Source organism: Kwoniella botswanensis, chromosome 1 (genome assembly GCF_036426115.1).
Source record: "Kwoniella botswanensis chromosome 1, complete sequence".
In the NCBI taxonomy this organism is placed as follows: Eukaryota; Fungi; Basidiomycota; class Tremellomycetes; order Tremellales; family Cryptococcaceae; genus Kwoniella; species Kwoniella botswanensis.
In genome coordinates this window covers 1,730,111-1,755,506 of record NC_088599.1, presented here as the reverse complement: position 1 = coordinate 1,755,506, position 25,396 = coordinate 1,730,111, and the positions used below count along the sequence as shown (strand labels likewise).

The 25,396-nt window shown below is 45.3% G+C and overlaps 11 protein-coding genes across 11 annotated transcripts; 4 read left to right on the top strand and 7 right to left on the bottom strand.

Moving 5' to 3' along the window:
* Positions 1–311: 311 nt before the first annotated feature.
* On the top strand, positions 312–560 carry L199_000679 (uncharacterized protein; the record flags this gene model as incomplete). Its single annotated transcript, XM_064886443.1, has 1 exon — positions 312–560. The coding sequence occupies one exon, from the start codon at positions 312–314 to the stop codon at positions 558–560; it is 249 nt and encodes an 82-aa protein (XP_064742515.1).
* Positions 561–1,163: 603 nt separating this feature from the next.
* On the top strand, positions 1,164–2,021 carry L199_000678 (uncharacterized protein; the record flags this gene model as incomplete). Its single annotated transcript, XM_064886442.1, has 2 exons — positions 1,164–1,315; positions 1,382–2,021. 2 exons carry the CDS (start codon positions 1,164–1,166, stop codon positions 2,019–2,021), a joined length of 792 nt encoding a protein of 263 aa, XP_064742514.1.
* A 628-nt stretch (positions 2,022–2,649) lies between these two features.
* On the bottom strand, positions 2,650–2,880 carry L199_000677 (uncharacterized protein; the record flags this gene model as incomplete). Its single annotated transcript, XM_064886441.1, has 1 exon — positions 2,650–2,880. One exon carries the CDS (start codon positions 2,878–2,880, stop codon positions 2,650–2,652), a length of 231 nt encoding a protein of 76 aa, XP_064742513.1.
* A 726-nt stretch (positions 2,881–3,606) lies between these two features.
* On the bottom strand, positions 3,607–3,948 carry L199_000676 (uncharacterized protein; the record flags this gene model as incomplete). The annotated part of the gene is made up of 1 exon (XM_064886440.1): positions 3,607–3,948. The coding sequence occupies one exon, from the start codon at positions 3,946–3,948 to the stop codon at positions 3,607–3,609; it is 342 nt and encodes a 113-aa protein (XP_064742512.1).
* Positions 3,949–4,223: 275 nt separating this feature from the next.
* On the bottom strand, positions 4,224–4,689 carry L199_000675 (uncharacterized protein; the record flags this gene model as incomplete). The annotated part of the gene is made up of 2 exons (XM_064886439.1): positions 4,224–4,296; positions 4,370–4,689. The coding sequence occupies 2 exons, from the start codon at positions 4,687–4,689 to the stop codon at positions 4,224–4,226; spliced, it is 393 nt and encodes a 130-aa protein (XP_064742511.1).
* Positions 4,690–4,998: 309 nt separating this feature from the next.
* Positions 4,999–9,282, bottom strand: L199_000674 (uncharacterized protein; the record flags this gene model as incomplete). The annotated part of the gene is made up of 6 exons (XM_064886438.1): positions 4,999–5,622; positions 5,719–6,417; positions 6,527–6,809; positions 6,933–7,152; positions 7,228–7,551; positions 7,617–9,282. 6 exons carry the CDS (start codon positions 9,280–9,282, stop codon positions 4,999–5,001), a joined length of 3,816 nt encoding a protein of 1,271 aa, XP_064742510.1.
* A 1,042-nt stretch (positions 9,283–10,324) lies between these two features.
* Positions 10,325–11,855, top strand: L199_000673 (uncharacterized protein; the record flags this gene model as incomplete). The annotated part of the gene is made up of 11 exons (XM_064886437.1): positions 10,325–10,369; positions 10,435–10,503; positions 10,568–10,668; positions 10,742–10,818; positions 10,888–10,942; positions 10,996–11,080; positions 11,191–11,340; positions 11,403–11,460; positions 11,525–11,564; positions 11,630–11,728; positions 11,822–11,855. 11 exons carry the CDS (start codon positions 10,325–10,327, stop codon positions 11,853–11,855), a joined length of 813 nt encoding a protein of 270 aa, XP_064742509.1.
* A 459-nt stretch (positions 11,856–12,314) lies between these two features.
* L199_000672 (uncharacterized protein) lies at positions 12,315–14,249 on the top strand (the record flags this gene model as incomplete). Its single annotated transcript, XM_064886436.1, has 10 exons — positions 12,315–12,752; positions 12,809–12,877; positions 12,972–13,066; positions 13,157–13,233; positions 13,314–13,371; positions 13,446–13,536; positions 13,630–13,812; positions 13,881–13,972; positions 14,051–14,149; positions 14,210–14,249. 10 exons carry the CDS (start codon positions 12,315–12,317, stop codon positions 14,247–14,249), a joined length of 1,242 nt encoding a protein of 413 aa, XP_064742508.1.
* Positions 14,250–14,467: 218 nt separating this feature from the next.
* L199_000671 (uncharacterized protein) lies at positions 14,468–15,190 on the bottom strand (the record flags this gene model as incomplete). Its single annotated transcript, XM_064886435.1, has 1 exon — positions 14,468–15,190. One exon carries the CDS (start codon positions 15,188–15,190, stop codon positions 14,468–14,470), a length of 723 nt encoding a protein of 240 aa, XP_064742507.1.
* Positions 15,191–16,634: 1,444 nt separating this feature from the next.
* On the bottom strand, positions 16,635–18,783 carry L199_000670 (uncharacterized protein; the record flags this gene model as incomplete). The annotated part of the gene is made up of 6 exons (XM_064886434.1): positions 16,635–16,976; positions 17,103–17,178; positions 17,258–17,400; positions 17,467–18,055; positions 18,216–18,413; positions 18,470–18,783. The coding sequence occupies 6 exons, from the start codon at positions 18,781–18,783 to the stop codon at positions 16,635–16,637; spliced, it is 1,662 nt and encodes a 553-aa protein (XP_064742506.1).
* Positions 18,784–20,261: 1,478 nt separating this feature from the next.
* L199_000669 (uncharacterized protein) lies at positions 20,262–23,901 on the bottom strand (the record flags this gene model as incomplete). The annotated part of the gene is made up of 6 exons (XM_064886433.1): positions 20,262–20,554; positions 20,632–22,720; positions 22,791–23,006; positions 23,075–23,366; positions 23,443–23,662; positions 23,721–23,901. The coding sequence occupies 6 exons, from the start codon at positions 23,899–23,901 to the stop codon at positions 20,262–20,264; spliced, it is 3,291 nt and encodes a 1,096-aa protein (XP_064742505.1).
* Between the last annotated feature and the right edge of the window lie 1,495 nt (positions 23,902–25,396).

Genomic DNA, 25,396 nt, shown 5'->3' with positions numbered 1-25,396 from the left:
GAGACTCAACGACTCATCAAGACCCATCGACATCGACGACATCAGAAGTCTCCAGTCACTTCCTCGACCTCTCGAATCAAGCCAATCCTGCTCCTCCATCTAGTACCTACGAGAACTCCAAGTCACTCTATGAGCTTTGTGATCAGTTCGATGTAGATCATCGGTTCAAAGAGCTGGTCAAAGATCATATGGGACAAGTGGTGGTGATTACAGATGCTCATGGGCGCCTTAAGCAGGAGAAACAGTGCGACTTGCACATAGTTGCTGGAGGAAAAAACGATAAGTATCTGGCTCGGAAGGCACTGGCAAAAATGACGGCGAGGATTTTCAGCTGGGAAGTCGATTCCTATGGGTTTGTTCCTGTTCCAGATGGAGACGATGGTCTGAGTCTCATAGGGAAGATGAGGTCTCTCCCAGACGATTGGCAGGCTGATATATGGCGAAGAGCGATCAGTCAGCCATCATTCGACATCAAGTCTCGAAAGTTCACGTCGGAGGTCACAGAAGCCTGGGAATGTCTAGCAGAGGATTTCGATCCGAAACATGAGGGTCCTTTCTGATTCTGGTTGTATTATAAGTCAAGAGAGTGCCATAATACTGGTTGCTATATAGATACTAATGTGACGCTTCTCATGCTTGACAGTTCGCTGTTCCACACGTCTACTTATATATGTATGAAGTTTCCAAGTCCTAACCTTGTGTTCTAACGCATGAGATATATTGCGATGTCAGTCGCGGGGCGATCAAAGATTGCCAGATTTCAGTATGATGCCGATCACAGTATCAACGTTTTAAAGATGACTCTTTGGCATCCAAAGGTCGCACCTGTCAGACTGTTCCTTATGATCACGCCCCACAAAACAAGGTCAGGTATGACAACAAGTTGAAACCTGGGTTCTGTCGTCTAAGATTCACATTCTACTTTTCTTGATTACCCTTCCGAGTCGTGTAAGGTCCATGACAGAGGAGTACGTACTTTCTAAGAAGCATTGTGGTGCTCGGATGACCAGGCCCAGGTTGAAGTTCGGATCCCTATCGAAAAGGACTGTCATAAACTGCTGTCTGTTCGCTCCAGGTTTCATTCGTTTTCAAGTGAAGCCGCCATCATCGACTTGACCGGTCTACATCCCATACTACTACATCGTATAGTACGTGCAGCAAGCATGACAGACAATGTCGGTTTAGATTGGACAAAAGATCCTGAGGAAGTGAAAATGCACCCGATTCATCACCATGAGAATGGCGATAAAGTCACTTTAGCATCGAATGAGGGGATGTCATTCGGCGTTGACGTAAGATGCTTGACTAGAGCCAGGTAAGTGATTCACCCACGACGACTTGAACAGCCTAGCTAAGTGGATGTGATCGATCCGGTGACCAGCACCATGTTCCAGGACATGTTCGACCTCTCCACATCACACCCAAATGACCATCCTACCACTACCAAAAACTCCACCAACATATTCGGCAGCCGGGAACCTATCGACATAGATGCACGCTCCGCCGTCCTCGAGCACTTCATCGACGCAATTATCGTGTCAAAACCACATACACCTCCTTCTGACTTTGACGATACTGCGGACCTTCTTACTCTGTGCCATCAATTCGATGTTCTAACAGATATCGTTGGACCGATTAGACAGCGATTATTGGATCTGGGTCAGGATCAGCCTTGGAAGCTACTCCGATGGGCTGCTCACAGAAACGATAGGCCGATAGGTCAAGCAGCTTTGCAGAGTATGAGCTGGACCACGTTCTTGCGAGGCGATGTCAATTCCGCCAGCTCATTTTGGACGAGCATCCAAAGCCTTGCACCTAATTGGGGCTTGAAGATCCTTTCGACGGCACTGTCAAGACCGACAAAAGGTACCGTCGAACATGCCGTCTTGCGGGAGTTCACCTCCAAGAAAGGCAGACAATATACCAAGTGGGTCATGGAAGCGCAAACTGAAAACGTGTTTCCTTTGGTAGAAGGGGATTTCGGGGGATTGTGGGATGGGTTTAATGAAGATGATTGGTGATGGTCGCGAATAGGTCATGGTGTCATGATACTCTAGGGTTTCAGCTGTTTGCGATGACGGGATGAAGATGATGATGGAGCAAGATCCATATTGTTGGTACATGTACAGTACTGCATCGCAATATATGTTAATCATACATATTCCTCTGGGATATTGCCCTGAGCTCAGCTTAACTCGCCACTGAATTTAACAAGGCGAAGACTAAAATGAGGAATGGGACTTCATAAGTCCATCGAAACTTATGATGAGCTGTCGTCAGCAGGAAAAGGACTTTAATCAGAAGGTTTGGAAAGTCTACAGTAGTACATGAATGACTTACCTATGATCATGGATTGAAGCAATGAACGACTTGCCTCCAATCTACACACAAGAAAACCCCATCTGCATTAGCTGAACTATCCCGAACAGGATCGAATTGCCCATCTTGCCATGATTCAAGATGCTCAAAATTGACTTGAGCTCGCACAGGATCTGATAGCGCTAACGAGAGCATCTCGCATTGCCAATTGGAAGGTAACATCTCCATTCTTACCCAAAATGATATATTGCTCTCGATACGGTACGTAGGTTTGTGCGTTGTTCACTTTGGTAAATCTCCTGGATCCTATGTTTTTTGAAGCTGTCTTAGCTAATTTAGATCATCTCGTCTCGATGCGTGGACTAACAAATCCCATGAATCGTCTGATCCTGCTTTATCGATTCTTTCTCTAACCGGATTGACCATCTTCACGCTACACTCGAATTTCTCCAGAAGTTTCAACAATCTTGAAGCAGTTTGGAATGATATTGCTTGTAGGGTAGGTTCAGATACGCTGACAATGTTGAGGAAGATGTCGAGTACTTGAGAAGAGGTTTCCATATCTATCGGTTTCTGATCATCATCTCGGCTGATGTCATCCTTGTTATTCTCATTTTTGGATTTGTACAGGGCTGTGGGATTTCGAGCATGCCAGCAAATGTAATTTTTCTCGATCTCCTCCAATTGGATTGCGGTCGAGGAGGTGGCATTGGGTGTTGAGCTTCTGCAGCCATAGTTGTCCTTTTTGTTTGTAGGATGCAGAATCTTCGCCGACTGAGAAGGGACCCTTCAAATTGCTGGTTTCAGATCATAGCATGTTTGACGGCATACAAAGGTTCTTTAGAACTAGAAGGAATAATTGGGGATAGGAAGGAGGAGGAAAGAATTGAGTTGCACTCCTACAGTTTCTCTGTATGACTACTATACAGTTCTGACTTCGAAGTACACGAGGAAGGAAGGACTGTCTGTGCGAAATGAATCACCTCTTGCAGCCTGTATGCTCTGCGCTCGCACTCACATTGACCATCTACTTTTGGCACTTCAGATTCCTCAATGTTCACAGTACATATACATTGTATGGACTGACTGCATTAATCTGCATATATGAGGAATGTTTAACTAAAAGTTGATCGTACGTTTTAATAATAACACATATGATATCTGGCCCATCATGGGAAGGATCAGTTTCACTTCTTCCTTCTTCCTGCCTTTTACTTAGCGAGGGACTGGTGTTACCGCAACACTGCCAATTTCATTCTCCGCTTCTACTTCTCACCAGCTTACTTGTCATGGAGGGTTAAAGCCGCTGACTACTGCATCCCAGGATCCGATGACCATCATATATGTTCCCGATTGTCCTTCTACCGACCTACCCGAGGGTTTACGTTGTATCCTGTCCTTCAATCCATTCTTCCCACTGGTTCCAGTGGTGGATGCCGTCGTGGCGTTCGTAGTTGGAGTGAAAGTCGGTTGAGAGAAAATTTTGGAAAGTAAGGCATTTTGCCAAGATGGTGAAAGAAGGTGAAGCCTCGTCCAGAATGGTTTATATTTCAGAGGTGTTTCTTCTTTCGAGCCTTTATCGTTCATGGAAGGATTGAAGTATACTTTAGTAAATCCCTCTGGACCCATATGTGTCAAAGCTTTCCTTCCCAACTGTACATCATCTCTCCCACATGCAAATACCAGTAAATCCCACGGATCATGTACTCCGGCCAGATCTAGTCCATGATCCACTTGGTATTTGATGTTATACGTCACGATGAACTTGTCGCATAACCAATGAAGAGCTCTGACCTGGGCGAAAGATAGTACGTCGGGCAAGAATGGGATAGATACGTTGATCAGGTTGAGGAAAGTCTCGAGTATGAAAGGCGTCGCTTCCATATCGATAGGTTGGTCTTGGTTTAGCCATCTTGAGGCTGTAGGACATCTGAATGATTCGGGTTGAGAATATTGATCATATCCTTGAATACGTCACTTCGGTATACGCAGATGTCAGCTCATCATATCCAGGGATGAGAGTGAGAGTAAGAGGAGGAACAGTACGCACCTCGCTTTAGCAAGTCTCCAGCTATCCGCCCCGAACAGAGTCCCATCGTTCGCTCGCAGTATTACATCACCATCCGAATGATATGGGTGCCATTTGGGTGAACGATGAGGATCGGAAGGTGAATGTGAATTGAGGGAATCAGGCGGATTTTTGTCAGGTCTGTGAGTCTTCTCTGGTCTGTCGGAGTTGGGATGATCCGTCGGTCTTCTCTTGGTAGAACCCAAGTTGTAAAAGGACTCGTGGACATCGAGCTGAGTGGATAGGTATGCGAGATGAAGATTGAGATGACAAAAGGAAACAAAGCGACACAATAGATACATCGAGATGACTTCAAGATCAGGTCCAGTATCCTCGATCCGTGCGTTGTCGATGACATACAATACTGATGGGAATGGCGGTGAACAAAGCTTTGGAATCACACTTCCTCTCCCGCCCATCGTGTAGTACTGTATGCACAGTACGAGATATGAACTGATCTATCATCGGCTGATGGTGTTTACCCTCATACGAAGTCATCAAAATACATTACTGTGATCATATATGATAGGTAGATAGATGATCATTTTACATACAATCATACATCATGAATCACAAACCAATGCCACAAATATCTATTGTACTAAACTAAGTTATAACAAACTATCTCCATTGGGAGCTTCCCCTCTTACAGGCGAAGGGTCAACCCAACTTTCAGTCCTCATCCTCTGTTCTTGTAAAAGAGGTCGTTTACGCTTGATCGTCATATCGACATTGTCATCATCGTTATCATTGCTTTCCCTCAAAGAGGGTTTGATTGAAGAAGGTTCTTCTTTCTTCCGAGGGAATAGTATCTGTTCTTCAGGTACACTCTCTTGCTCTTGCTCTTGCTTGGAAGGCTTTGGCCAACTCCCCTGCCTTGAAGTCGCAGTTGTCGGTGTAAGCCTCTCAATCAATATCGGTTTCTGACTCAATGGTGTCCCACCCAACGTCCAATCTTCCTCCTCCTCCTCCTCGTCATCACCTATTCTCATGCCCTTCGTGCTATGATTGATTATATCCACAGCTTTTGCAGTTGTATTTCTCGAAAGTACAACCTCCTCGTTTTCCACGCCAGGAGATGAGATCGGTTGTCGATGAGAGCTGATCGGTACACCCTCAATCTCTTCATCGTCCAAACTCGGTTCATCAGGTTCCGAGACTGATTCTAGTCCAGCATCGGAATCTACATCCCATGACGGCGGTTCATCTTGTACAGTGAAGATTTTCTGGGGCAGCTATAGGGTACAGTACAACGATTAGTATCATTTCTAAAGGCTATGAGAAATAGTTATTGCTGCTCGAATATCGAGTTGTGTGATTTTTCAACTTACCTTACTAGCCCTGTCCACGAAATCCTCCCAATCACTCTCATTCCTTACCAAGAAACCTAACAACATACTAGGATCCAGCCCACTAAGCGGCATCTTCTTGACTTTCTCACAATGGAAGGTACGTAACGCTTGTTCAGGGTACGCATTGACCCACCACCGTATCTCCGCATTAACAGGTAACTCATCGAGAGGGTGATGGCTAGGTACTTGCTCTTGTGGTGGTAGAGAGGCAGGTATCTCGGATGGTCTATCATTATTCTGGGATTGAGGATGGGTAGATTTCGGTCTAGGGGGTGTAGTACCCTTCGCCGACAATCTCTTAGCTTGCTTCGAAGTTCGCTTGGCCTTTCGTACCCTGGCCGAAGGTGATGAAGAGACGTCACTATCGCTGGATTCGTCGCCGCTTGATATATCGTCGACATTCACTACATCAAGCTTGTACTTCACTTCTTCGGTGGTAGGTACACCTTCCGAAGGATCTACAACTACCGGTTCCTCTTCTTCGGGTTTGCTCAGATTGGACATTGATGTTGAGGTGGATATAGAAGTAGGGGCAGGGGGGATTTCTAAGGGGATAGCTGGACGGGTGAAGTGCGGATCAAGGTAGAATAGCGAGTTGGCTTGGGAACCGACAAAATAGTATGAAGAGGAAGGTCGACCGCCTGCGATACCAACTGATTGAGGGAATGTGAAGAGCGTCTGAATGGTTGTAATGTTCAATCAGCGACTGTCAGTGATCAATCGGCTCGGCACTGATGGGTGAGTGATAGGCGACGCTTAAATAGAGAGGGAACAGAGGTTCACTCACCTTGATGCTCTCATAGTAGATTGGGTTCACGCCATCCAACCCTAGTCGTATACCAACCAGTATAAGAACAGCTTTATCACCCCAGACATTCGCACTTTTTCCTGTTGACGCAGACGATCTTCTCTGTGTTGGTGTATCTGTGTCAGATGAAGTATTATTGGACTTGATATCCCATCCTGTGGAGGGCAGATTCGAAGCTTGATAGACTTCAGACTTGTATACTATACTATCCGTGGCGGTTGATACCGCTAATCCACAAGGTGCGAAGGAATTGGTAAGGGTCCTACCAGGGTAGCAAGCACCGTTAGCATACGTATTGACGAAACCTTGAACTTGTATACCGCGTGGCTTATCATTCGTAACGGCGGGAGGTGAGCAGATGATAGGTGAATGAAGGATCACTCACTTTAGAGCTCCAGCAGCAGTACTAGGTCCAAACCATTCTCCAACTTCTTTACCCAACTCTTTACCTATCAAAGCCATCCTATGTACACTGAATGGACAAAGTGGAGATGGATCATCGAGAAACCACGATAGAATCTTTACATATTCTGCGTATCGCGACAACTCCGTCAGGTTCGATGAGGTGGTAGGTGGAAAAGAAGGTTTCGGTGGTAACCTCCATTCTGTAAAACAACGCAGTATATTTCAAGTCAGCTTCGGTAATGGGATCATCAATTGTCCAAAAGCTGACGACTCACCTCGACCCAGATGAAGATGTATGAGCGCATTGGCCAACATACTCTGTCCAGTCCTCAACATACAACCCCATCCTGCATCACTTGTGAGTCCACCCTCTGAGCGACTCCAACTCCATCCTGTCCCCGATGGTCTAGTAGAGAGACCACCAGCTGTACTGGAAGCTAGGCCGGATGTACTGGGTTCCGCCGATAGATCAGCAGGAGGACCGAAAGCTGAGTAATAAGCTTCAGGAGAGGGTGTAAGTAAGTTGTTAGGTAGGGATAGGATTGGAGCATATTGTGATCGATAAGTACACCACACAACGGATTTGAAATCGTCATAAACTAAGATGAAACAACAGATGGTCAGCTAGATTGGCCGTATGAACTACGTTGACTGGGTAGCTTACACTGGTCAGGCCACTTCAAGACTTCCTTCTCTTTCTTATCCTTCTTTGCTTTACCTGGACTATCCGTAGCACTCGGTCCCCCTTCTTTACTCGGTGATCCGCTAGTCATAGAAGCCGGTAAAGCCAAAGATAGTGTCGAAGCTGTAAACAAATTCGAAAACCCTTTCGATTGCGGGGGAGTAGAAGATATGTTTCCTGTACTATTGTACGGTTGATCTTTCTGCTTTCTCGACCAAGCCGATGGTCGCAATGCTCCGGAATCATTCTTGGCAGGTGGAGAAGGTTTGTTGACAGAATCACCTGATCCTCTCCGTTCCTCTATTCCTGCGGAAGTATCAGGTAAATCGGGTAAGTTGACAGAATTGGGTGATCGGCTTGGAGTCGAAGGTCGCCAGCCAGAATGTCCTACACCCATCACCCAGATTGTATCTTGACATTTGTCGGGCTGAGCTTCTGTATCCAGTAGATGCCTCACACCATCAACTGCCCGTTGTCTAGCAGCGTTGAGGAAGCTCGCTGCTGCCGAAGGAGGCTTTCGGAGAGGTGAGGGGGGTAATGGAGGTGGAGAGTCGATAGGTGGCGGTGACGACCCTTCCTGGATCGTCGTATTCGAGCCGGAAGGTAAAAGATGTGAGAACCAGGTCGACATTCTTGAAGGGAAATTTTCAGGACTTCTTGATGAAGGTGGCTGCGCTGAGCTCGTCGAGGCAGGGCCAGGTTGAGGTAATGAGTTTCTTGATAAGCCCGGCACAGACGCACTGAGATTGGATCCTTGTCTTGAAGGTATCGGCACCCCGACATCGTTAGGTGGAGGAGGGAATTCATGCGGAGAAGAGCCGGGCCTTGATGATCTGCCTCTCCAAGAGGAAGCTGTGGAATCGTGCGAACCCCTACGAGAGTGTGATTGATTCTCTCTCGCCACTCTTGATCGAGATTGATTTGAGACTGGTCGAGTGAGTGTAGGGAAGTGATTGACATTTCTGGATGAATTCGTGGTGCCGGTAGTATGTTGGGAATCACCGGAATGGGCAGAGGAATAAGAAGTTTGTCTACTTGCTGGTACAGGGTTCAGAGAAGATGGGGTAGAAGATAGCTGTTGGTGGTGATGGTCGTATTCAGGTGATCTCTCTTTCTCTTTATCCTTATCTCTCGCAAATAACCTAGATGTTTTCTTGACTATACCACGACCTTTAGTTTTCTTCTCTTTCTTCTCCCCCTCCAATGTCTCATGATGCTCCCTACGCGATCTCGGTTCGCTCTCCGTTGTCTGGGTAGTCTCCGAGCTTGCTCTTGTTCCTGCACCATTTATACCATGATAAGATGACGGAGGAGGTATACCTTCCAACGTCCAATCCTCCTCTATATCTCCCGTACTTGCAGTCTGATGATTCCTCTCTCGCTCTTTACCCTTACGCAGACTTTTCATGAGTTTGTTTCCGCCATTTTGATGATGCGAAGATCGGCCCTTCGATGCGATTTGACGATCTGATGGAGGAGGTGCAGGTAGAGATGATCTTTGTGGGCTCGGATTGATGGAATAAGTGGGAGGGCTGGGATAAGTGGAAGATGATGCTTGTGGGTGAGCAGATTTCGCGGTCAGAGGTGTGTGAATGGATGGAGGAGGCGAAGTAGATTGTTCATGGTCGAAGGAAGAAGGGGAAACCATCACGATGCGTCGGGCTGTTATTCGATGAACCTGATCATCAGCATCATGCTAACCACTGCTAAAACCAGCTTGACGTGAGATATCGCCACTGCAAGATCATCTTGCATAGACTAACAATTGACAGGAGCTCACCTTGGAGGATTTAATCCATAAGATCCTGAATCAGTGATGTCTGACAGATATCCTCCTTTATCTGATTTATGTAGTTGAATGTTGTTTGAGCTATAGGGGTTCAAGGTAATATAACGCGTTGAAAGGGACGATTGAGGTTGTCCTGCAATAACCCTCTCCGGTCTAGTCGGTCACGGCTCGCTCTGCAGCAATGAGTATGTTGGTGTCGTTATGATGAGCAAGCTGATTTGCTCTCACGTTGTTATGATGTTGATGCTATGTGAAAGGTGCTCGACGTCATCAATGGTGTGGTGGCTGCTATCATGAGCAAACAGCCAACAACGTCAGTGCACATACGACAGAACCCACTCGACACGCAGCACTACCATATAACCGGCGGGACTCACCGAAAATGCGATGCGGAGTCTCCGCATCAACCGTAAAGTCATGGTCCAGCACCGTCACAGCGTCGTTGATCAATGTCGATACCACCGATACAATAGCAAGAGATGCATCGATTTTACCACCCCATTCGCTCTCATAGGACTCAGGAATAACCCCCAGGGAGGGAGTGCGGAAGAAACTCAGAGAAGCAAAGGAGTACCCACGAACTGACAATTCGAATTCTCCAGAACAACTACACACACAACTCAACGCTTTCAGGACGTCAGCAGCCTCAACCTCCTTTGTCATCGCCTCTCATCTCACAATTGCTGGATAGGTTTTTCTCTGACCTTTGCTTTACATGAAAAGAGGGTTGAAACCCCAGTATATGTCATACTTCTGGACGTTGCTTGCATACCACTTCTAGCTTGGAATAAGTGAGTCACAAATACATTCCTTTCCTTGGTAACATAACGTAGATGTCATCACATGTACTAGCTGACATATCAGAGCTTTACTCAGACTGAGTATCATCACTCGGTCCAGGATGTCAGAGTTTCAGACCACTGAAGATCAGAAATACCCGGGCAAAGTGAATGCGCTTCGCCTGCATCTTCCTCCATTACATCTCAGCTGACTGACATGACCCGTCGATAGGCTGGCATCAGCTGGCCAATCCAAGAAAAAACGTCAGATCCTATAGCGAAATTCTTCCAGCCAGGCTCTGTAAGCTTCCACACCCTCGTCTCACATCTCAAAGGTGATAGGCTGATATTTTGTATGCTTTCAGAAGCTCACCTGGCACTGGAATTGGAGTAAACATTGGAAAGGGCCTTTAGTGCCGGAGACATCACCAGATCTGGACATACATGCTGAATTCCTACCCATGGTGTAAGAGGATTTTTCTCCATTTCTGAATTACAGCGAAAGCATTATCCTTTCTGACGTATATACACCGGTGCAGCTGGTCCCCCGAGCTGGTCCATGATGGTAACTCGTTACAACCTGGATGGAAACTATTAATGGGCTTCAATGAGCCAGGTGAGTGAAGACGAAATGACCTATAGTAATTGTATAACTAAAATTGATGGTGATGGACTTCATTCGAAGATCACAATGACCCCGCTGTTGCTCGAAAAATCAGTCCTCGAGATGCCCTCCCTGCGTCAGTCTTCTTGTCACGAGTGAAAGGTTCCTGTAGCTGATACGGAGTTGTAGGTGGATCGAGATGTCAAAATGGATCACTGAACCAGATCAGAAACTAGTCTCACCAGCAGTAGCGGGAAATGTGGATTGGTTGAAGGTGAGTAGATCTTGCCCTGTTTCTCATCGATCAATCAATCCAGCAATGAGACTTCGTATGTATATGAACGTATGTATTTGGGTGCTAATGTTCTTTACGATCTGTTTAAGGAATTCTTTTCCCTCATACCTCCTCATACCAAACCTTCTTACCTTGCGGTACACGTATATACCACGACTTTCGACTCTTTCGTCAAGACAATAGAAAACTACTGGAATACCTTCAAATTGCCTATCATCGTTACTGAATTTGCTATGCAGGTAAGTTGATCTTCTGCTTTTGAGATCGTTCGGTATGCTTGCCGGTAGCTAACGTGAAGTAGAGTTTTGACCCTAATGTACCTGGACCTCAGAGCCAACAGCAAGTCCACGATTTCATGGGTAAGCGAACGATATTATATTAGTACAGGTCACAATAGAACTGGATGCTGACCTCGGATTTTAGGTCAAACCACGAAGTGGCTAGACGAGACACCATATATCTTGTAAGTATCCAATCCTTCTGATTTACTATACTCTTCAAGACCTTTTTGCTGAATGTGCCTTGCAGCAAACATTCGTGGTTTCTCGCTTGTCGAGATTCATTCCATCTCCACGGTGTACATGAGTACAATAGGCTCATGGATAGGAACGCGGAATTGACACCTCTGTGAGTTGCGCCCAGAAGATCTCAATCTGGTCGATTGTAGCACTCATATGCCTCTGGCACATATTCAATACATATTCGCTGACAAACTTTTAGAGGAAGGCAATACGTCAATGGTGGACACGACTGATCTTGCATACTAGTGATTGCTCCGGCTGACTTTTCTCCTTTCTCGAATGACCACTTGGAACGATTTCCATACTTGTGTATATGACATATGATGATTGACGATATTACTGTAGGTTACTCTAATTCTACTGTATAAGACCGTTCCAGAACGGTATCACAGCCTCGCATCAGCCCCTTCCGTGGCAATGACGAGATATACCTTTTGATTAACCCCTCAAAGGATACGATGATGCAAAGAAGCGATGAAAAGTTACCTTTGTTTGTACGCCACTATCACATTGTGCATTGGCCTCCTTTCATCTCCATTTCAACGAATGCGATGCCACTTGATCCCATCAAATATAGAATTGAATCATCACTTACCAGAAATACTGATAACGCACTTGCGTCTCCGTCTAACTTCTTCGACCCAACAAGCTCAAACAACACCGACTGTGATATCTGATGCCCATCCTCTATGATGAGACTATCCCCCAACTTGATCATCTCTCTTCTACCCATCCTGTGCCTCACACCAGCATCGACTGCTCGTAAGGCTAAAAGAGGATGTAAAGCCTCTTCATCCCTGACAGACGCCATTGGGGTTGTCAATCTAGTTGCTGAACCCCCTATCACTCCTACTAGCTCAGCGATAACGGGTTTGGCAGTGGTACAGACATCGGAGGTAATATCCTTGACGGACAACGTTATTGAATCTACCGATTTACCTGTCTCCTCTACCTATAATGCTGTACCGAGTTCTACCGCCGCGATTATGTTCAATAACACGATGACGAGTGACAGCGCCGCTACAACGACCATTGGAGTCAGCTCGAATGATCTCGTTTCACCCACGGTCTCCCCCACCACATCCGGGACTACAAATGGATCTGCAATTACCGGGAATAAAAGTGGAAAGGTCTGTCTTTCAACTTCGTAATCACAGTATTCCAAGCTGACATTTCTCGATGATAGGCAGGAGTGGGATGGCCAGTCCAAGAGGTCGATTCAGCGCCGGTCGCTCAATTCTTCACATCGGAATCTGTGAGTCACAGTAATACTGTATACTTGAATAATTCATACGTATAAACTCGAATGACACTCAATTCGCTGACCTGAAGCTCTTTTCCATACTTAGGCTGTCTCATGGTGGTTCAATTGGAACAAAAACTGGAATCAAGGTGTAATGACATCTAATGGAGTGTCTATCGACGGGGAGTTCGTACCTATGATGTAAGCTACCTATGATGTACTGTACAGCCCATGTCAAAACCGCAACCGCGCCAAGATTCGTTAATTAAGGTGTTGATATGGTATGTGTAGTTTCGGTCCTGCGTATTTAGACAATGATGGTACGTTTCAAGAGGGTTTCACAGAATTGATGGGATATAACGAGCCTGGTAAGTCAGGAATTTTGTTTCTAGCAGAACAGGTTTTTCAAAGGCTAATGGTATACAATCTATGATCCTGCTGGATATAGATTTGAAGTCGACTACGGGTGTCTCAGTTTACCTGGAGCCTGCTCAGGCTGCCGAGACGTGAGTACAGTAATCCACAGAAAATCCAGTACTTGTATGCCAGGTAAGCTGTGCTGTGCTGTGCTTTTCATCAGATGGAAAACACAAATCGTGAAGATTCGCCAGCAATACCCGGATATCAAGATTCATTTACCAGTAGTGGCATCAAACAAGACTTGGCTTCTTGTAAGTTGTCATACATACAGTGTTTCTCTCCTTCCCTTCTTATGTTTCTGCATAAGTAAGATCAGTCATAACAATCTCGTTGATACTCGATAGGAATTCTTCAAATCCATCTGTCCTGATGGCTCCGCCTCTGACGGATGGGGCAGTTGTCAATACAAACCTGATTACGTATCTGCGCACTTGTACACAACAGATCTAGAGTATTTTAAAGGTACTTTGGCTGGATTCCAGAAGGATTTCGGATTACCTTTGGTATTATCTGAATTCGCTTGTTATGTAAGTCATTCTCGGTCTTGAACCCCAATCACAGTACACTCAAATATAGTTGGTTGGGGCATATATAGAAATTTGGCGAAGGTCCCCATCCATCTCTCGAAGAGGTCAGTACCTTCATGCAGGATACGATGGAATGGCTAGATCAACAAGATTGGGTGGTGTGAGTATCTTTCTGATGAAATGTAATACAGTATTCGGTGAAGCTGATACGAGCTGGTATCATTTGATTTACCAATAGGAAATACGCATGGTTCGGTAATGCTCGTAATTCTGAATACCTATTTGGGGTATACGAGACAAATAGGTTGATGGATATTTCTGGGGTATTAACGGACTTGTAAGTTCCATCTTATACCGGGAAGCGTTATGGCATTTCACTGATAAGATGTTTGATAAGGGGAAAACAATATGTGAATGGAGGAAAGCCAATTTCTTAGCATTTTGAAAGTACAGGCTTTTGTATATCGCACACGGTCCGCATGAATACAGTATTTGCCATATTGTGCCCATCTCTTTATTATACCTAGACTGCTTTACGAGGTATTCAAATCAGCAAGGGAGTGATAACTCACCATGACCTTGGTTGTCTGACACGGTAACTCACTGTGCCATTTCCAAAGTAAAAATGACGACCAGATTCCTATCACTAGACTGTCTACGGATTGAATCTCTGTGCAAATCTGTCCTTATCACAATCCCAATCCTTCCGAAGTAACATGACAGTCTGGGGTTCCGTATGTCCTAGGTATAGTGTCTTGTCTGGATCCGGGCCGACTTTTTTTTTAATTGGTCCTTCGAATGCTAATTTTATCAATTCAACTTGCCACGAAGGGGACAACCTCCCCATCCTCTCCCAGAAAGGTCTAGATTTCAATGGTACCATTTCTTGTGGGTTGGCTCGAAAATTGTACCACGACATTTCGTTGATGAATATACTTGAATCCATGCTTTTCAAAGCTATCCTCCCCATATTTACATCATCCCTTTCAGATGCCAATACTAATAATTCCCATGGCATCGTTATTCCCCATTCGTATAGGCGCTGTTTGACAGCATTACAGATATCAGAACGGCAGATGAGCTTATCGCATTGACGAAGGAGTTCGCTAGATTGCTGGAAAGATAGTTGATGAACGTATGGATGAGAGCTGTTGATGAGGTTCAAGAAAGCATTGAGTATCTCTGAATCCATATCGAGGTCTAAGGGTTCGGAAGATATATCTTCCAGGTCCCGTTTCGTATCTTCTGTAGTGTTGATGATTGTTAAGGACGTACAATTCCCTGAATTTGGTCGGGTATCAGGATTGATCTCATCAGAGGCCGAGTGAGGGGGGCGTCGTGGAGGTCTCGTAGGACGGGGAGAAGCTATTTCTAGCATCCCTTGAAAGAACTCACTATGTGTTTGTGTCAGTATGGTATATAATGCCATAAGTTATCAGCACATAGCAGGTGAGACTTATGATCGTATCTTACCTCGCTCTTGTTAATCTCCATTTATCAGCTTTGAACCAAACTCCATCAGTTGACCTAAGGCAGATATCTCCCTCTTTATGATACCAGTGCCACACTGGTTTGTGACTATCAGCGGTACGGCGGGTCTCCATTGCTCTTGACATCCTGCTATTTAAGAGTGATCATGCTATATCCGTGATCAAAGTAATGACAATAAGTCGCAGTCGCTGGTCCAGGGAAGGAAAGAAGGTTGGACTATCAAGCTGTACGTCACCAATAAGCACGCCATACAGTATTGTACATACGTACACCAGCCATCTCCAGCAATATGTCATTTCAATTTCAGGATATCGAAAGGGGTTGAGATGGTCTTTGGTGAAAAATGACAAGAAGCAGCTATAATTATTGATACATATTTACGATATTTATCAAATCAGGCTCAGCCTCGTGTTCCCTTCTTGACCTAAAGATCTCTATCTGGCTTTCCCGGATAATGGCTCCAATTTGAGGTAGAGGCCTTATCCAAAATTCTTAATTGATGTCGATAAAGCTACAAGCTAATTCAACGATCTTCATTGTCCCCATTCACACAATCAGTCGATGATGTTGTTCTCCTGACAATCAAAAAGACAAGAAGTATTTGACCCCTTTCGCCCCACTTTCCATCCCTTTCGCTAATTTGTCCTAGGTCTGTCCTTGAAAACGTCTATCGATCATCTATCTATCTCCTCAATTAGAATCACATGATAGTGAGAATCGAGTTCCTTTCGGATTCGCTTTTCTCGGATGGGATTCGCAGTCGAAGATGCCGAAACACATTGTTAGTTCATCTCTGATAGAATTCAAGCGATGACCTGATGCTCAATCACGACTGCCACTCATCTGTGAAAAACCGACTTTTGACAGTTGGGTATGTCGATTGCATGTAGAGGAGAGCACGACAACTCGGTGAAGCCGGCTATCAGCCCAAGCAATTGTACGAGTTGAGTGAGATACTGTAGATAGTAAGTAATAATGGATCGCCGCCTGAGATTTGCCATCATGATTTTCCAGATTTGTTGTCGATCTAAGGATCCTCGGTACCCGTATATGAGAGACATCTGATCATCCATGTATGTACATGTGTATTTCATTTTATTTACGTGCACATATATATGAATAACCAGGTCAACCACTTGGAGATCATAAATATGAAATTCACAAGATAAGTTGATCGTTGGTCACAAATTACCTTTCTGCCCTCCACGTCAATTACGGTAATGATTACTTATGATTATACAAAACTGTGATTGATATGATATGCTTTGATATGCACTTGTGATTCACTATTGTTATCTTTCCTTCTTTCCAAATATCTTTTCTGTTTTATACTATTTATCCTCGTCGATCGGATTCAAAAGTATACTCCCCGCCGATCCGGCCGATCCAGAAGCCAAGCCGATGGAGCCCGACCCTCCAGATCCAGATAAGACGATACTCCCACTCTCACCCGACAAGTCATGCATAGTCGTCAAGCTTGATCCAGTCGACGATCCACCTGCTAGTCCACCTTGACCACCAGAAGTGCTGCGGCCACTATCACTCTCCTGAAGAGGTTTCACTCCCGGTCTTTCTCTCGTTTTGACAGTAGCGGGCTTCTTATTGGGTTTATCAGAAAATGTTGGTGGGGGAGGTATAGCGGGTGGAGGAGGGGATGACGCTGTTCGTTCGTTCTGTTCTCCCAACAAAATGGAATCATCAGTAATCAACTATGATATCTCTGATGATGACGTGTGCAAAGGTGGCAATGATCGACATAGTGGACGAAGGCACACTTTGCTTCCGAACAGATGACTCACCTTCCTAGTGTTCAGCTTGAAACCCTGCTTGGCGAAATGTTCAGCTAGTTCAGTAGGTTTTGGTAATGGAGGAACCCTGAATGAAGAGAAGCAGAAGGAAAGTAATGTCAGCGATAATTACCAGTCGTTCTGGATTCAAGACACCATTCACTCACTGTCTAGGTGAATAGACCCTAAACGGCTGGCTTTGCGCCTCGACCAAGCAAGGTGCAGGAGTCCCCTCATCAGACGCGATAGCAGTGAGGTCGAAACATCGAAATCGTAATGAATAAGTGCCTTCATGTCTAACAGAGAGATCCTACGTGTAGTAATCCTGATGATCAGCTGAGTCTCAGTACAGAAATTTACGCACAAAAATACTCACGGTGAATAAAAACCAAGTTCCCATTCCACCTTCTGGAGCAGGTACTCTCACACCCGCAACATGCAAATTACCATAAAGATTTCTCACAACCTGTGAGAATGCTGCTGAGCCGCCTGCCTTCGGGGTTGATCTTGCACTTGACCGCCTGCTGGACGACTTCTTTGTAGGAAATTCAGACTCCATCATGGGGATAGGTTGATCTTCATCTTCGTCCAATTCATCATCGGAAGAGGGATCATCAACCACCATCTCCTCCTCACCCTGATGTGGTGTTCCACTCCCTGATCTTATATTCGATTCCCTTTCTTTCGCGAAGGATCCACCTTGTGGTATGGTAGGAGGAGAAGATCGCATGATTTCCAATCGTTCACCCATCGTGTCGATCATAGGTACATCCTGATCGTCGCTGCCTTCATGGTCGTACTCCGTCCCCGCTGGTATTTGACTACCATACTCAGCTGCTGTTCGAGATGTCGGTCTTGGGTGAAATGTCTGCGCAGAGGTGGACCGGGTGATACTCTGTATGTCTTGCTCCTCCGTAAGAGGACCGAGTTCCGCAGCGCATATCAGATGACTCGGTTCGATTGAACTATGAACACGGAGAGAACCGAGGGTGAGGTCAAGAGTCAACACCGCCAGTGGGGTCTAGAACCCCTTTGATAACCGAGTAGAAGGGGACGTTTGCGGAAAAAGCACTTGATTTTTACTGGGTGATGTAAGGTCGACAATTAAGAAATTTCACAACGAACCTCGGATCGACTTCCTCTTCTGAGCCTGTCCCGCTCCCGCTCCCACTTCCACTTCCACTCCCACTTCCCCTACCTCTTCTACGTCTTTTACGTTCCATCGCGCGAAACCGTATGATTGGTGCTGGACCAAGGGGTCTGCGATCCTTTTCCGTCTTTCGCCTGCCCAGCACTGGCTCCTGAGCTACTGCCAGAGCGAATCTGCACGATCACCAGTCAGCTATGTATTCGCAACGAAAAGACTGAGAAAGTTGTACCTCAGAGATCTACCTGCGAACATCCCATGTTTCACCAGTACAGGAGGCGTGAAAACCCAGTCGATATCATCGCTTGTAGGACCAATTTCAACGGGCACAGTGGAGCTCGATGAGACACCCGTTATGTAATCGTGCGAAAAGACTGTTGAGGCCAGAGGGGATGACGCTATGGGATGAGATCGAGCATCAAGTACAGTGGTGGTCGTAAGTCTGGATGAGGATGATTCGGATCCAGATGACGCAGGTTTAAAACGTTGAGAAGAGGAGGATGTACCTCCGTACCTCCCTGGGGGTGGTGGAGGTGGAGGATACATGACGAGTTGATGGGTTTATAGTGAGGGGTAAGATTATCAATTTCTTGTGTGTTATGTTGAGGTTGTAATCGTTGTGAAATTGATTGATAAGTTGAGATGGGGTATATCGGACCTTTCTCCCAGATTCTATAATCAGATGGGATTTTGCGTAAATATATCGTAGACTGTTGGCTTGGCTAGTCCTCGTGTATATGACTGCTATGCTTGTTGCCTACTGAAATTGACCAGTATACCTTGACAGTGTGGTGAGATTGGATGATAAGTGAAGTTACAAATTCAAATGGAATCGTTTGTGATATGTACAGTCCAGTCCGGATGTCTCCAAAGAGTGAAGTGATAAGATAAGTGTTCGTGGGAAATTGATCGAAATGGAGTGTTTCCATTCGGGTCACAGACTAAGAGTTGAGTTGATTATTCTTATCTGATGTAAGAGGGGAAAAATGATGATGAAATGAGATTGAGATTGTCCATCATATCATATCTTGATAAAATTTCGAGGAATGTTCTTTTCTCTCTTGGGTAACTTGTTTCTCTTCTGTTTGTTTCTCCTCTGAGCTGAGCTTGGATTTGTATTTGGATCTGGATTTCGGGTGAGAATTATGAGACGGTTAACGGTGGAATTAGAGGTGAGTTGAGGTGAGGTGAGGTGATCTAAAAATCCACTGTACCATTATTCCATTCCATTCCATCTCCATGTGTCCGAAGGGGTGATGTGGAGCAAGAAGAGAGAAACAGAGAGGAAAAACGAACCAGTTGTAGTCATCAGATCCAGGGTCTTTTAAGGGTTTATCCGAGCATATACATCATCAATTACCTGTGGGCACACTCCATTCCTACAGATTCCCTGGTCACCCCAGGGCACCTCCATGACCGGGATCAGATCCGCCACATTCGGCATCAAAGTGACGTAATCAACTTGCCGAAATGTGGGGTTGGTTGGGTTAACTTGGTCGTCCTCATCTTGTCAGCATATAAAGAGGATGTTCGAGGCTTGTGTTTCGAGTGTTGCGCTCTTCTTTGATATCTATGGAATCTGACCTATCCTCATACCCCTCTTTGGCGTGACTAATTAACCTTTCATGCCCTGACAATCAGAAGAACGCGTTGCCATATGTGCACTACTGCTCCTATTTTATGGAATGGTCATAGACCCCTAATCGGATCTAACCAATGTGTCCCTTCCTTTGTCTTACATTCGTAAGCTACAGAATATTCCATCTGGACCCCCACAGGGCGACAAGCGAGACGGGATACGATATCATATACGATAAGGAGTCGGACCGGTATCTATGCTATTGATGATTTTGGCGGTTCAAGCTCAGTACCGTAGAGTGTGAGCAATCAAAACCGTCATGTTGTGCATGTTTAAGAAATTCATAAGTTATTGAATCATCAATCAGGAGGAGAGAAAAAAAGCGTTGTTATAACGATCATAAAGAAATACATTCAGATCTTATCAGGTGGGAGGAAGGGGTATCTTAGAAACGTATCGAAGAAGGAATCTGTACACTTCCAGGAATCTGTACACTTCCAGGAGTAGGTGGTAAGTGGGATTTGTGATCTCCGAACCTAGGTGAGGAAGGTACGATAGGTGTGGTAGGTGCAGAAGATGTATATCTAACTGGATGAGGATGAGAAGGTGCAGATAACAAAGGTTGAGGGTGAGAGGGTATAGTTGCCGAAGTGGGTTGAACGGGAGAACGAAGCATTATGGATTGGGGTCTAGGAGGGTTGGAAGTTTCGATTTGAGATTTCAAATCACCAAATAACACTGTGAAAACGAACATCATATGTCAGATACTTCTTTCACATCATGAGAAGGCCGGTGATGTCAGTCTAGGCACTTACTCCTAAATGTCGACTGAGCACCTTTCTCCAAAGTGAGAGTAACCAAAGTATTATAATTCTGACCAGCACTTTGATTCGCTCTTGAAAATTCAACTTTGAACCGTATCCCCCTCTGTACTCCATTACTGGCAGAAAGATCTTTTACATCGTCCAAACGACATTTCAAACCTCTCACACCGTCAATCTCAACCAACGCAACTCTAACTTGCTGTTCGTTGAGTATCCTTCTCACTCTATCTCGAGTGGATGATATATTGTCTTGAGCCAACAACGTAAAGGAAGGAGCCTTGAATGAAAATAAGTTATTGAACCATGACCTCTTTGGAGAAATTCCATTGATGGATGATGATCCTGAAGCGAACGATGGAGTAGCACTGGGTGGACCTAGTAGATCATTACCTCCTCTACCGAAGGGAACAGGATCGATGGTAACGTTTTTGACCTTTTTCTTCAACATGCCAAATCCATCTGAACCCCTGTGAGCTCTGAAGCCAGATGACTTGGTTGACCATGATGATATCGAGGGATCAGAAGCCATATCGGATGAATCGATGATCACATACGAAGTATCTCTAGGTAAAAGTGACTCGGTAGTATTGGTACTGGCTTGACTCTGAGGCACGGTGATTCTGCTGACGGGTGGTGGGGCCGGTCGATTGGCTCGTGGAGGAGGGAGAGGAGCAGGTCGATCAGCCTGGAAGACAGGTACTGCAGGTAGCTGAGGTGAGACCATCGGGTGAGAAGGGTGTTGAGGATGGGGTAATTGAGCTTCCCATACATTCTGAGGAGAGTAGATCTGAGGAGATTCCAATGGTGCACCATATGATCCATTTGAAGTTCCCCTGTGGGAAGATCCAGTCGAGGAGGCATAAGACCATCTATTGGTATTGGCGTTATTGGTAGGGTACAAACCCGGTCTTCCACCGTGAGATGGTGGCGGCGGACCACCCAATCCCAATCCTACCAAAGGGGAAGTCTGACCGTGTCCTGCGATTGATGCGGTGAATGTAGAATGGATCGAAGCGACGTCTGCTTCAGTCTCGTCATCGTCGGCATCGGCAAACTGCTCGGCACCTTCTTCCTCCACGACGGTGGATGGCACATTACCAGGAGTAGGAGTAGTGGTAGCGCCAGCAGCGTAAGCTAGGTAAGCTTGGTAATCTGTACCAAGGATAGCTGAACTGGTAGTGGAAGAACCGGAAGCGACGGACGAACGGATGTTCATAGTGTTCAATTGAGCGGCCACTTCGTTGAAAAAATGCTGCAATGTCTGATTGGGCACGACAGGAGCGTTGATCGGTGGTAACTGGGGTGTTTCAGGTAATGAAGAAAGAACCTCTGATCTCGGTCGACTACTATTGGAGTTTGATGCTGAACCAGGTGGAGAAGGGATGAAATCTGGTGGTGGCATATCTTTAGTTGGTGTAGCACCTTGTAAGACTATCGCAGGCGTGGGTGTACCAGGCATTGGCGTACTAGTCTCCGATGATGAGTTCCTGTTGGACATTGGTGGTCGAGGTCCAACAGGTGATTTGGCGGGTGTCAATTTACCATTGATGATTTTGGAAACTACTGGTGAATCTCCTGAACCGGTAACATGGGGTTGACCAAGTGCTTTCTTGGGTGTAGGAGCCTGAGGTCTTACGACAGGTGTATTTTCGATAGATTCATTTTCACCCAACACGGCGAGTTTAGGTTTGTTCGATACCTGAGGAGCGGGAGGTCCACCTTTTCTCTTCGCTGGTGAGCCCTGATGAGCCTTTCGGGCTTGTCTTCTCGCTCGAGCTTCAGCATCCTCATCTTCATCCATGTTATAGTTCTCGAGATGTCGATTTCTATATTTGATCAGTAAGTGGTAGATTGCTTTTTCCCATGTTTTCTCCTTGCTCATTAAAGCGGTGATGATCTCTTCGTCGGTGGCACCTGACCAGAGGGTCTTGAGGTTACCCATGATGTCTGCGTCGATCTCTTCGGGGGAGTTTACTGGTCGCTCGACCTCGTCGAGAGAGGGTGGGGAGACAAGTGCTCGACCAGGGATAGGTCTGGGTGGTCTTGATACGAAGAAGGGATGTTGAAGGATCTCAGGCATCTGATCACGTATCACATCAGGTCAGCGAGATATCAGATCATGATTTGCGGAAAGAATAACATCAACACACAGTTATTCTCCTCTCTGGGTCTTTCTCTAGCATCCTACTCAACAAGTTTCTCGCCGGATCTTTGATCTCATCTGGCATTTCGAACACGCCAATCTTGACTTTTTGCAATAAAGACCTGATATTATCATCATCGAAGGGTAAACGACCAGTCAACAAAGCAAAGAGGATGATCCCGCATGACCAGATATCAGATGATGAACCGTGGTATGCTTTCCCCTATACGTTCACATGAACGAAGAGTATCAGCGACTTATCTACCATGGCGAGGCTATGGCAAAACTTACAGCGACAATTTCAGGTGAAGCATAATGAGGTGAACCACAACTAGTTTCCAACATTCTCTCACCAGCTTCCCAAGCTGCCATACCGAAATCAGCCACTTTGATATTCTTATCTTTATCCAACAACAGGTTCTCAGGTTTCAAATCTCTATGACAAATATTAAATCTATGACAATAATCTACGGCGTGTATGATCTGTTGGAAGTAATGTAATGCCTCTGAGATCGGTAATCTACCTCTTTTTACTAGGTAGTCGAATAATTCTCCTCCGGGAACATATTCCATTATAAGATATCTAATGAAATCGCATATTGTTCATCAGTACCGTTCATTTGGCAGAACAGATGTGTGATGAGTCAAATGAAACTTACAATTCGGAAGAAGTTTCCCAAACGTCATATAAATTAAGGACATTTGGATGATCGATCAACTTCATAATGACTATTTCCCTTTCTATTCCCAACAAGACTTTATCTGCTCTTGCACCAGCTTCGGACATTGACATTCTCGAGTTTAGTATCAACCCCTTGGGGACAATCTTGATAGCTGCGTATTTGCCCGTAATTGAATGTTTGGCAATTTTCACTCGTCCTACAATCCTCATCAGTCATCATGTACACGAGAGGGATATGAGGATGGTTCTACTTACCTGAACTACCTTTGCCTATTGTCCTTCCTATCCTCCACTGACCAATCATCTTTGCATCGTCCTTCGAACTTGACCCGTTGGTCCGCTTCCTACTGACTGTAGCTTGCTTTGATACTGATGCGGATGCTGAAGCGGACGACGATCCAGACGGATCTTGATGTCGACTTGCTACTGCTGCCATCTTCAAACGGTTCTCTGAGGTCGATTGGAATGAGAAAGAAGTGTCGTTGTCAAGGTGAAAAAGAAGCGATGGGATGGAAGGAGTAAGGAGATTGATGCTGTGTTTACTGCGTTATATCCTGTGCGAAGTTATGTTCATGAATCGTATTATCCTCTTATAATCTACGTCTAAAGTGTCGTTGAGGATCGTTGCTTCTCGGTGTGTCGAGTCAGTGTGTGTATGTATGATATAAGTTAAAGAATGACTATAGTGAGGTGAGGGTAGGGTGTATGTGATCGATGAAGTAGAACGTATCGAAATGATTGACGTTCTCAACAACACAGTATCTAATAGGATGATACTATAACAATGGGTAAGGCAGGATGTACAGCCAACCAATCACTACTGTCCTACTGTCTGTCCTACAACTACGAAAGAGGGGTGAAAGTGAGTTTGACTTGTTTAGTTTATTCAGACCAATCATAACAACTCAAGCGAGTACGTTACCTCTCAGCATATGGAGCAGATTCATAGTTTCTCTCTCCCAGTCGGATTGTCCCTCGTGATACTGTATGCAGCTTGTAGCTCGTATTTCGCAGCCAAACATCGTAGCAGCCATTAGCAGCTACTTTCGAAGAAAAGTAAACATCGTCACTTTCCCTTTTACCTAAAATAAAGTGATATATCTCATGTATAACGATGACTTTCTGATGATGAATCACGTAAATTACCTTGTGAGAGGGGTAGAAGTGCACAGACGGAGAGAGCGGATTCACCGGGGCAACCTAAAACTATGGCAGTTATTAGGGGCCATTTTCCCTGAGGTTTCTGTAGTTTTCCTAGAAATAAATCATTCGCGTGCTTGTGCTTCATCAGGCTTGTGTTCCTGCACACCAAAGCAAAGCAGGACAGAAATGGAACAAACAACCCACCCGAGAAAAATGATATATCTCCATCTGACGGATCGACTAATTTAGACTAGAGTCAAATTCCTGAGATGACTTTGGTTGTTTACTTCCATCATTTCTCGATCGGACCATGGAACGCTGGGAGTACGCGATTGATTTTCCGTTGCCATCGACGTCAGTGAATGTGAATAGGAAAACGTGCAATGGAAGGTCTCTGGCAGACGGTCTGGAATTGTAAGAGCGACTTTTGGTGCAATTGAGTGAGATTTCCGGACTGTGTCACAGTACGATTAATCTTGGTATGGATGTCCATATATAATCAATCACGGATACTTGTTCTAAGAGTTGAATTGTCCGCACGCTGTCACTAAGGGCTCATTGGCACATCCAAGAATGAAACGTAAAGGCTGTTTCATCACCCATCGATACCTGGGGATTTCGCAATACCAGTGTGCTGAGGTAAACCATGCGCTTCATCCTGTAGAAGGACCTCTGTTCCTTATGATCAGTCAATGCGAGATAAGGAACCAATTACCAGGTACTACAAGTTACAAGGCGTTGTCTGGATGTCATCGCGTTACATCTCTATATATGTATGCATATAGGTG